This window comes from Portunus trituberculatus, chromosome 44, assembly GCF_017591435.1.
Source record: "Portunus trituberculatus isolate SZX2019 chromosome 44, ASM1759143v1, whole genome shotgun sequence".
Taxonomy (NCBI): domain Eukaryota; kingdom Metazoa; phylum Arthropoda; class Malacostraca; order Decapoda; family Portunidae; genus Portunus; species Portunus trituberculatus.
In genome coordinates, this window is record NC_059298.1 from 15478275 (window position 1) to 15487983 (window position 9709).

The 9709-nt window shown below is 40.4% G+C and overlaps 1 protein-coding gene across 2 annotated transcripts; it reads left to right on the top strand.

Moving 5' to 3' along the window:
• The first annotated feature begins 2014 nt into the window (after window positions 1-2014).
• LOC123519052 (urea transporter 2-like) lies at window positions 2015-9709 on the top strand. 2 transcript variants are annotated; one of them, XM_045280207.1, is made up of 9 exons: window positions 2015-2203; window positions 5092-5217; window positions 5409-5528; window positions 5878-6032; window positions 6526-6709; window positions 6842-6989; window positions 7109-7293; window positions 7603-7740; window positions 7914-9709. In XM_045280207.1, the coding sequence occupies exons 1-9, from the start codon at window positions 2180-2182 to the stop codon at window positions 7980-7982; spliced, it is 1149 nt and encodes a 382-aa protein (XP_045136142.1). In that variant the 5' UTR covers window positions 2015-2179; the 3' UTR covers window positions 7983-9709. The 2 variants fall into 2 exon arrangements, with proteins under 2 accessions (XP_045136142.1, XP_045136143.1); XM_045280208.1 differs by having other exon boundaries at window positions 7603-7737.

The following is a 9709-nucleotide window of genomic DNA, read 5'->3' on the forward strand; positions in this document are numbered from 1 at the left end:
CACATCTAGCCCATCACATGTAAGACACTTTCTACAAACAGGTTTGCAGTTATTAAAGAACTTAAATATTTTGAGAAACCTGTCTAAACCCCTAAAATTTCTCTCACGTACTCCTAGGGGTATGCTTATCCCAGTTTGAGAACCCTTGCAATAGACTGATAATATCCATGGCTATGTTAACTTTGTTATCTTCATGCTCGTCAGTATTGAAAGACTATTGTAAAGATTGCCCATTTACACAATACATAGGAATTAGGAAATACATAGGAACTAGTTTATATTCCTCTTCTTAAAACAACTCAAATCATAGGAAAGAAAGGAAAACATATAGGAAGAATGTTTCAGAACTTACTAGTGGCAGAGATTAAGGGGTGGAAATAGGAAAGGCGAACTCTTGCGATAGAAAGGTGGACACTGAGAATAGTGGTAAGAAACAGAAAGTTTTGAGTAACGAACATGTTGTTATCTAGTTCAGAAGACCAGTTATCAGTAACAGTAGTAATATTGGTAGTAGTACTAGTAGTAATAGTAGTAGTAGTAGTAGTAGTAGTAGTAGTAGTAGTAGTAGTATAGTAGACGTGGAGGTACGTATTGGTAGTGGTGGTAGTGCTGGGTGGTGGAGGTAAAGTAATTGTATTATTAGTATATCATTTAATGAAGCGGTGGTGGTGGTGGTGGTGGTCTCCCCTTATGCATGCGAAGATTTTATAATCTTGCTGTCTGAAAGGAAGTAAAGGAGTGCGATCTTATCCTATGTGTGTGTGTGTGTGTGTGTGTGTGTGTGTGTGTGTGTGTGTGTGTGTGTGTGTGTATGTGCTTGGGTGTGTTTGCGTTGACCAAATGTGAAGGACCATATGTAAGTTACACAACAAAGCAAGAGTGATAAACATTATGGCGGGGAGAGGGTGGTGCTCACGTCCTTGTCGTACCATAGCAGTAAGCAGCTGTAGTGCGCAGTAACAACAAATAGTTTAAATGTTTTATTTGGTTGTCATACCCCTTTCCTGTCCATTCAGCTTCCTTCTCCCTTCACCCTCCTCCCTCCTCCTTCTCCTCCTAACAACACTCAGAAGGTCCTTAAGCACATTGATTTTACATTATAACACCACGCTTTTACTCCACCCACCATGTGGCTTTATATACACCCCACGTGAATGTCATACTGCCAAGCACACACACACACACACACACACACACACACACACACACACACACACACACACACACACACACACACACACACACACACACACACACACACACACACAAAAAAAAAAAATAATTATGTCTTGAGAGGGACTTTTCTTGCAAATCTTGCTTCAATGTATGAGACTTGAAACGTGAAAAAAACTAACTTTCCAGTGATTATTCGATTGCAAAGACCAAATGAAAAAAATTATAGATGGATAGATAGATAGATAGATAGATAGATAGAGAGAGAGAGAGAGAGAGAGAGAGAGAGAGAGAGAGAGAGAGAGAGAGAGAGAGAGAGAGAGTGTGTTCAACTTGTCTCCACTGTGTCATAAAATGGCCATCAGGACGCATTCCTTTGCTTGAAATGCTACAAATTAGATAAAAAGAAAAATTAAGGCATTCCTCTCAAGGGCGTAACAATTTGTTATCTTAATCACACCATGAATTCAACTTACCACGCAGTTAGTCGTCCTTTAAAAAGAGGTTTCGCAAAAAAAAAAAAAAACCCAGCATGATGCCAATTGTAAGGCTTGTAAAAAGATGTTGATCACGTGTCTCTCAAGGCCCTTACCACTGTTCTATAGTTGAAGACATTTGAAAAATTATTTCCCATAACTGTAGAATCCAAGTATATCTGAACACGATGTTTTTCTCATCCAGAATAGTCATAAAGACACTGGCGGCTGTCCACTAATTGTTCCACTTGCATGTCATTGTGTATGACGTCACTGCGTTAGTAAGGATGCGCGCGCAGATGTTAATAGGCTACATTAAAGGGTTTTTAAGGGAAGATGGTAAGCCTTTTTCTCATACCCAAGGAAGTCGTAGTGTTGTGCTCTGCCAGCCTTCATCAACTTGCACCCAGTAAGCAGTTTCATCGCTCCCTCTTGCGGCATCCTCCGCAACTAGTCTGTCTAGAGGTCTGAAATAAGCAGCAGAGAGCCCTCACACAGTCTTGCTCTCTGCGACCAACTGTGCGATCAACATGGAGGATTTCATACAGAAACTGGTAGGCAAACACTGTTATTTTTCTTATGATATTCATATTGAATGGATTATTTTGATTTATGTATGGCAATAGTTATTTGCTATGTATATCATTGCTATGAGAAGGCTGTATGTAATCTCCAATGGGAATGTTTCCTTGTTCTATGATATTGTAATTTGAAGATGTATTTCGTGTTAAAAAGAAACATTTGATGAGTTTCATGTTAGCCACGCAGGTAGTAAAGAACTCCTGGCCTACCCAACATTCGCACCATCTGCAACAAAAACTCATAAACGCATCAAGCTTTACATAAAGCACACACACACAATTTTTTTTTTTTTTTTATAAAAATAGCCATTTATTACTTTGTGCAGTTATTACGGTGTTTGTCATGATAATGGCAGCTTTCATTTCTGCTACAAGGAACAAAGTTATTCACGCCTCATGCCTCGTGTATGTGCTAGACACTGGTTTGACAGGTGGACCCTCTTTAGTGTGTGTGTAACTCACCACGGTCGTCTGCTGGTCACCCAGCAAGTTTTCCCTATTACGGAGAGAGCTCAGAGCTCATTGACCGATCATCGGGTAGGACTGAGACCACAACACACTACACACACCGGGACAGCAAGGCCACAATCCCTCAAGTTACATCCCGTACCTACTTACTGCTAGGTGAACAGGGGCTACACATTGAGAGGCTTGCCCATTTGCCTCGCTGCTTCCTGGGACTCGAACCCGAACCTTCTCGGTTGTGAGCCGAGCGTGCTAACCGCTACACTACGTGGTGTGTAAAAATGGTGTGTGTGTGTGTGTGTGTGTGTGTGTGTTTATGCACAAAGGAGGAAGAGACAAGAGCAAAAAATAAGATTAAACAAATAAATAAAAAAAAACTATTAATTGCCTGTATGTATGTATGTGTGTGTGTGGGGGGGGCGGTAGATGGGTGCGCGTGTGTGTGTGTGCCTACGCGCGCGGGCGCGCGTCCACATGTGGATGAGTGGTTGGATGGATGAGTGGGTGTGTATGTAAGATTGCTATACCAATCCCTCAGACTCTCTCTCTCTCTCTCTCTCTCTCTCTCTCTCTCAAGATTTCATTCATCCTTGACAGCCGCCTCCACCAGTGACTTACTTACTCATACAGAGTTAACAAGAGCTTCCTGTACATCTGCCAGCCTCGGCGCACCCCTCAGCGCTACTAACAACAACAGCATCCTCACTATTACCATCATCATCCACCATCACCACCACCACCACTACCATCAACAACCATGCCGGTGGTAATGGTGCTGTTACCATCAGTAGCATCACAAGCTTCATCATCATTACCATAACCAGAGAGAGAGAGAGAGAGAGAGAGAGAGAGAGAGAGAGATTTTCCTGACCATATTGCTAAGAGCCGTCAGTTACAGTCATTAACTACGTATCACAAGACTTTATCTAACCACTTTATCTAAGCCTTATTTTAACACAGTTCAATATGGAATAGTCAATAATGCTAAGTGACACAGTAATTCTACAGCATTACTGCATAATACATCCTAATGAGGTTTTAGAGGTTTCCAATTATTTCCTCTCTACTCTTAAGTCGTAATGTGGTCAACAGTTTTGCAAAAGCCTAGGTAAAAATGGCGTGGCAGTCTGGGATATGGAGGAGCAGTCACCCTTACTACCACCTGCAGTAATCTCGGTCTCCCGGGATGTCATGATTCATGTTAGTACCCTCCCCTTCTCTTGTGGGTTCATTTATGGCCTCTTAAGTCCTCTCCGTTTACCTTCGCGTCATTCATCTGCCAATCATCGCGTTTCCTCCCTCTGTCGCCACAGCATCCTCATGGAATTCTTGCTCTTCTCGGGACTTGCTGGTCTCACTCCCGGAAGCTGGCCTTTTTCCAAACCATCTTATAAAAAGGAAGAAATCCACGTGCTTTCAATCAACCATATCATCGACAACGACTACATCGGGAGCTCTGGACGTTAGACTGAGCCTCTACAAAAGCATCAGAAACGAAACTTGTGATGAAGATATTGAGAATAAGATAGAAGTCGTAGCAGGACAGTTTAGAAAGGAAATATTTTCCCAGACTCTATCAAAAGGCTTTTGACATGTAAGGAAACTGCAAAAAGTTTCATCAAAATCCTTAAAACGATAACCAAGACTGTCTTTGGTTGCTCTTTTCTTCCTTCTCAACGATCTTCTTGCTATTCTCTCTCTCTCTCTCTCCCTTGTCCTCCTTCCTCACTCCCTCCATCGTTCCCTGCTGAATCATTTCCCATTAATAGTGCGAGGTTAAAGAGGACAAATTTTTAATAAATACTGCTGGGTAGTCGTGATGCATGCATGTGATCTCGCCTAATGAGACTATAATTTTTTTTTTTTTGTCTGACCCCAAAGACCACAGCAACTATACTCAAGCGAGAGCGAGGTAGACTTGTGGACCGTTACTGAGCTCATTAAAATATGGTGGCTGACCATTACAATTGGACTTGTAGTTTTATGCAGTCTATCGTCGTTACATCCTTTCGTACATTTGAGAAAAGAGCAGCAATGCTCCCCGTTCCCCTGCATTACTCTCTCATGGTGATTGCAATCATGTATGGCAATCATATATACTGGTACACACACACACACACACACACACACACACACACACACACACACACACACACACACACACACACACACACGATAATTTTATAGCAAAATAAAAAACAATATATGTAAGAAGCTTCTGTTCCTTGTCGTTGACTGCTGTATGTCACTCATGATCACTCTGGTTACTGACTACAATTGCCTACAATGCTCGCCTGACGCCGGAGATTAATGTTTTGTTTTGTTTTGTTTTCTACACACTACTTTATCTTTGCCTTGTGCTTATTTTGTTGCTATAGCGTATCTTTTGTGGCCAGCCGTCGGTGTCAGGTTGGTTGATCGGCGATGCTCCAGCCGTGAGAGAAGCCCTCGCCAAGTTCTCCTGGAAGTCACCCGTTGTTGTGGTCAAAATTATTGACAGCGTACTGAGAGGCATCGCACAGGTAGGTTCCTATTGCACACACACACACACACACACACACACACACACACACACACACACACACACACACACACACACACACACACACACACACACACAGTTGCGATGTACCACCGAGCAAACTCATAAATCACTGTCTATATTCAATACTGTGCCTAGCGATGCCTGTCCTTAGTTACAGTTTCCCCACAGGTGGCTTTCGGCAACAACCCTCTCACGGGCCTCTTAATTCTCATCGGCCTCTTCGTGGGTAATGTCTACTCTGGCCTTGGTGCCATCCTGTGCTCCCTCACAGCGATCTTCACCGCCAAGGTATGAAATATTCCTTTCGGCGGTAAAGCTGCATGCACCATTTCATCTTTGCTTATCTATATCTATTTATATCTATCTAGCTATATATATATATATATATATATATATATATATATATATATATATATATATATATATATATATATATATATATATATATATATATATATATATATATATATATATATATATATATATATATATATATATATATATATATATATATATATATATATATATACACAAATGTGTGTGTGTGTGTGTGTGTGTGTGTGTGTGTGTGTGTGTGTGTGTGTGTGTTTGTTTGTGTTTGTGTGTGATTATTCATTACCACCATTGCGCCCCACAGGTGTTAAACTGGCAGGACGATGCTGTGGCAGCCGGTCACAGCAACTTCAACGCTGTGCTCATCGGTACTGTTACCACCGCTCTTTACCCCGCCGTGTTTGGGGAGGCCATACCATTGCCTGTCTGGGGATACATGGTGATTGCCGCTGTGTTCACGTGAGTTTCAGTCTATTCGTGAATTGGAGTCTGTTGTGGATACTACGAAAGCTGTGACTCCATGTCTCACTGCCACACTTTCCCCAGTCACTGTCACCATCTCTGTTTGCTTCACCATCCCTAGCACAGAGGGAAGATATTTTTTATCCTTTAAAAGAGATATTGTGTCCCGCAATTTCATCTCTTATTACATTATGTGTTCAAGCAAGTCCCTATTTTTACATGCTGCCGTTTCTGAAGTAGGAGATATATTTTGAATAGAAATATGATTATGCAAGAGCGAATCTTAGGTAAGCTACTACTTATATAAAGAATTCTACATAATGTAGTAATAATTCTCTCAGCAGACTAACTTGTGTCGTCACCTATACAATGGTATTACCACTGTTCTTCTCTCTCTCGTGGAAATAGTCATGAATCTTGTCACAACAACAAATGCAGCATGTTAATACCTTCTTGCTGAAAGAATTTCCTGTCCCCTTCCTCCTGGCAGAGTGTGTGTGATGGGAGGCTTGGGAAGGATCATGGAGGGACACAACATTCCCGCTCTAACTTTGCCCTTCAACATCGCAGTATCCACTACCTTCCTCTGCATGAAAATGGCAGGTTATGGTACCACCACCACCGACTCGTCGTCTGCTGATTCTGCTGCTGAGGAGGCCATCCACTGGGGCCAGGTAAAGATGAAACAGTGTGCTTCTCAAAGTGAGCAGAGGGAGCACCAATGATGACACGTCAGGAAGTTGCTCTTTGTGACAACTTTTTGCCTTCCAGAAGGATTGTGCGAATAATATGTGTGTCCTTCACAGGTATTCCGTGGCACTCTTCTTGCTGCAGGCCACGTCTGGGCGGTGGAGGATGTGGCGTGTTCTTGTCTGGTGTACTTGGCCCTCTTCATTTTCTCTCCGATCCTCGCTCTCGCCAGCTACACGGGGGCCGCTCTGGGCACTTTTTCAGGTTACTGTCACTACAGAAATTTCGTCTATCTTGATATGTGAGGTCACACTGTCATTAGATGTAACAAATTATACAGGGCCTACAATTAAGACCACAGTGACATGATTTCCTTGCCTTAGGTTTGTTGGTGTCATCATCACCTTACGCCGCCGTGTACCACGGTGTGTGGGGCTACAATGGCTTCCTGGCAGCTGGATCGATCTCATTTTTCATGGTGCCCAAGCCACGCATTCTTCTGTTGGCCGCTATCAATGCTGTCTTTGCCACTTTCATTCAGTCTGCTCTCGGCCCCGTTTATGCTGCAGTAAGTGCGCACCTCTCTAAGCAGAGCACAGTTGTTGTTAGTTTGGCTGCCTGCTGCAATTTTTTTTGGTGATGTAGCTTTTTTATCAGCATATTATTGTGACATCGAGTCCTTTCATGCTATTGAGACTAATATATATATATATATATATATATATATATATATATATATATATATATATATATATATATATATATATATATATATATATATATATATATATATATATATATATATATATATATATATATATATATAATTTTCCATTTATTTATTTATTTATCTTTTTTTTTTTCTCTCTCTTGGTAGAATGGCTTGCCGGTGTTCACTTTTCCTTTCTGCCTGGCATCGGTGGTGATGCTGGCCGCCGCCATGGCCTCTGGGCCGCCCTCACTCCGCGTAGGCAATCCCACCTTCCCTGAGCTTCATCTGGTGCAGCACAAGGTGGTGGGTTGACATTGACTATGCTTGATGTATCACCAGATAGTCTAACTCTTACGTTATAATTATCAGTGCTTGTCATATCTGAAGAATGTCTTGGTGCCATCTCTTAGATTTCTTCATAAAATCATCGTCCTCCTCCTGATTCCTTCTGTTAGTTGAAAGTCTCTATCTTTCAGAAATCGTCGGTGAAGACTACAGAACCAACAAAAAATGCGGACGATGCAGTTAGTCAGCCTATGCTGTGAAGTCTTTGGTTCGTTGGAGACAATCTCAAGCCTCCTTATGGGTCAACCTGATTGTTTCCTAGTTAGATTTTTTTTTTTTTTTTTTTTTGTATGTATCTCATTTTTTGCATAGTCACATATCTACAGTCCTTTCATGCCCAGTAATACTTCACCTACCACGGAGCTTTTCTTTTTGCTCTCTTTGAATAGTTCTCATGGAAGACTATAGGGATTTTCAAGTAAATCAACCGTACACAACACTTGAGTATCCATACTCCATTGCCCAAAGAAACATGTAAGGAGGAACAGGAAGCTTGTGATCTTTTGCCCCTCTCCAGTTTTCCTATCCTTTGTGATTTCTAATCTGACTGAGACGTTCTATGATCTATGGCACTGACGTTTCATTTACATAAATAACTTGAGCTTCCAGAGAGGTTTTCAACAATGCTATAAAAGATTATAGCCAAAAGAATTTATGACTTTTCTCTCAGTAAAGTCAAAGATCCACATTACCGAAATCACATCTGCATTATACATCACTGACCTCTCACTAGCGTACATGGCTGGGACACTTAAAGAGCGTGAGACAAGACGATATTAACATGAGTGAGTATCTGATCATCAAAATTGCAAGAATGATCTCTGACTTAACGAAGGTCACAATTTACTCTAATGACCTCACAATTTCACATACAGATGAGACTCTCAAAGAGTTTTTAGATAGTACTGAATTCAGTCATTGGCTATACCAAAATAGCAAATCTTGTGGTGAAATTTTGATTTTCGTTGTTAAATTTGTTAATTTCTCCTTAAAAGAAATGAGATAGTTTTAATAAAGATAAATGCAAATTTTCTATTGGAACAAAAGTTATTGTGACACACCTGTAAGTGAATGGATTACCAAATTTGATATTATTTGAATTTTCAGTTCTGTTGTGACTTCTGACATGATATGCATTAGTGATTTCAAATTTGCACGCATGGTTGAGCCGCCCAAAGAACTCTTCAGTGATATGAAAATGATTGAAATTCTTCTAAAGGTGACGAAAGCAAAAAAGATAAAGTTAATTTTAACTCATCTCAGGCTATAATCAAATCCACCTTCCTGATTCCATCCTATTTGAACTGAAAATTTCAGTTCTCTACGACACACACACACACACACACACACACACACACACACACACACACAGACACACGGACTTCAAAGTTTTATGTATACCAGATGTGTTATGGTGATGTATTGATCCATCGTTCCTGTCAGTGTAACAATGATCTAATCTAATATTTTTAAAAACTTAAACTTACATTCATATCAAGTTATCTCAACTCTGTTATTTTCATACCTTTTCACCAAATAACTTATATCTTAGAGAACATTCACTGATCCCCATCTTTTCATGAGAAAACCTGAAGCATAGTACTGTCAATGAAAATACTGTAAACTTAGAGTTGGCAGAGAGATTATGAATATTCCTTGTTCTTATTCTAGCTAGACTTACGGTGACAGGCAACACATCAGACATACAATTAACTTAATGGCAAAGGTTCATTCTACTTTTTTGTTCAAACGTCTGCATTTATGTATCTAAGACATAAAAACTTGATATGCATGTTACAGTATGAACTTTGTGTACTTGCATGTTATAATGCACTTTGATGTTTTTTACACAATATCATCATGTAGAGGTGAAAATAAACTGGTAATAGGTTTAATTTACATGGTATAAATAAAAAAAAAATGAGAA

Excerpts from the sequence above, each read along its gene's own strand:
- LOC123519052 (XM_045280207.1), top strand. The coding sequence starts at position 2,180 with ATGGAGGATTTCATACAGAAACTG. Across the intron at positions 6,990-7,108 it reads CGCTCTGGGCACTTTTTCAG|GTTTGTTGGTGTCATCATCA; the intron begins GTTACTGTCACT and ends TCCTTGCCTTAG. Across the intron at positions 7,741-7,913 it reads ATCTGGTGCAGCACAAGGTG|AAATCGTCGGTGAAGACTAC; the intron begins GTGGGTTGACAT and ends TCTATCTTTCAG.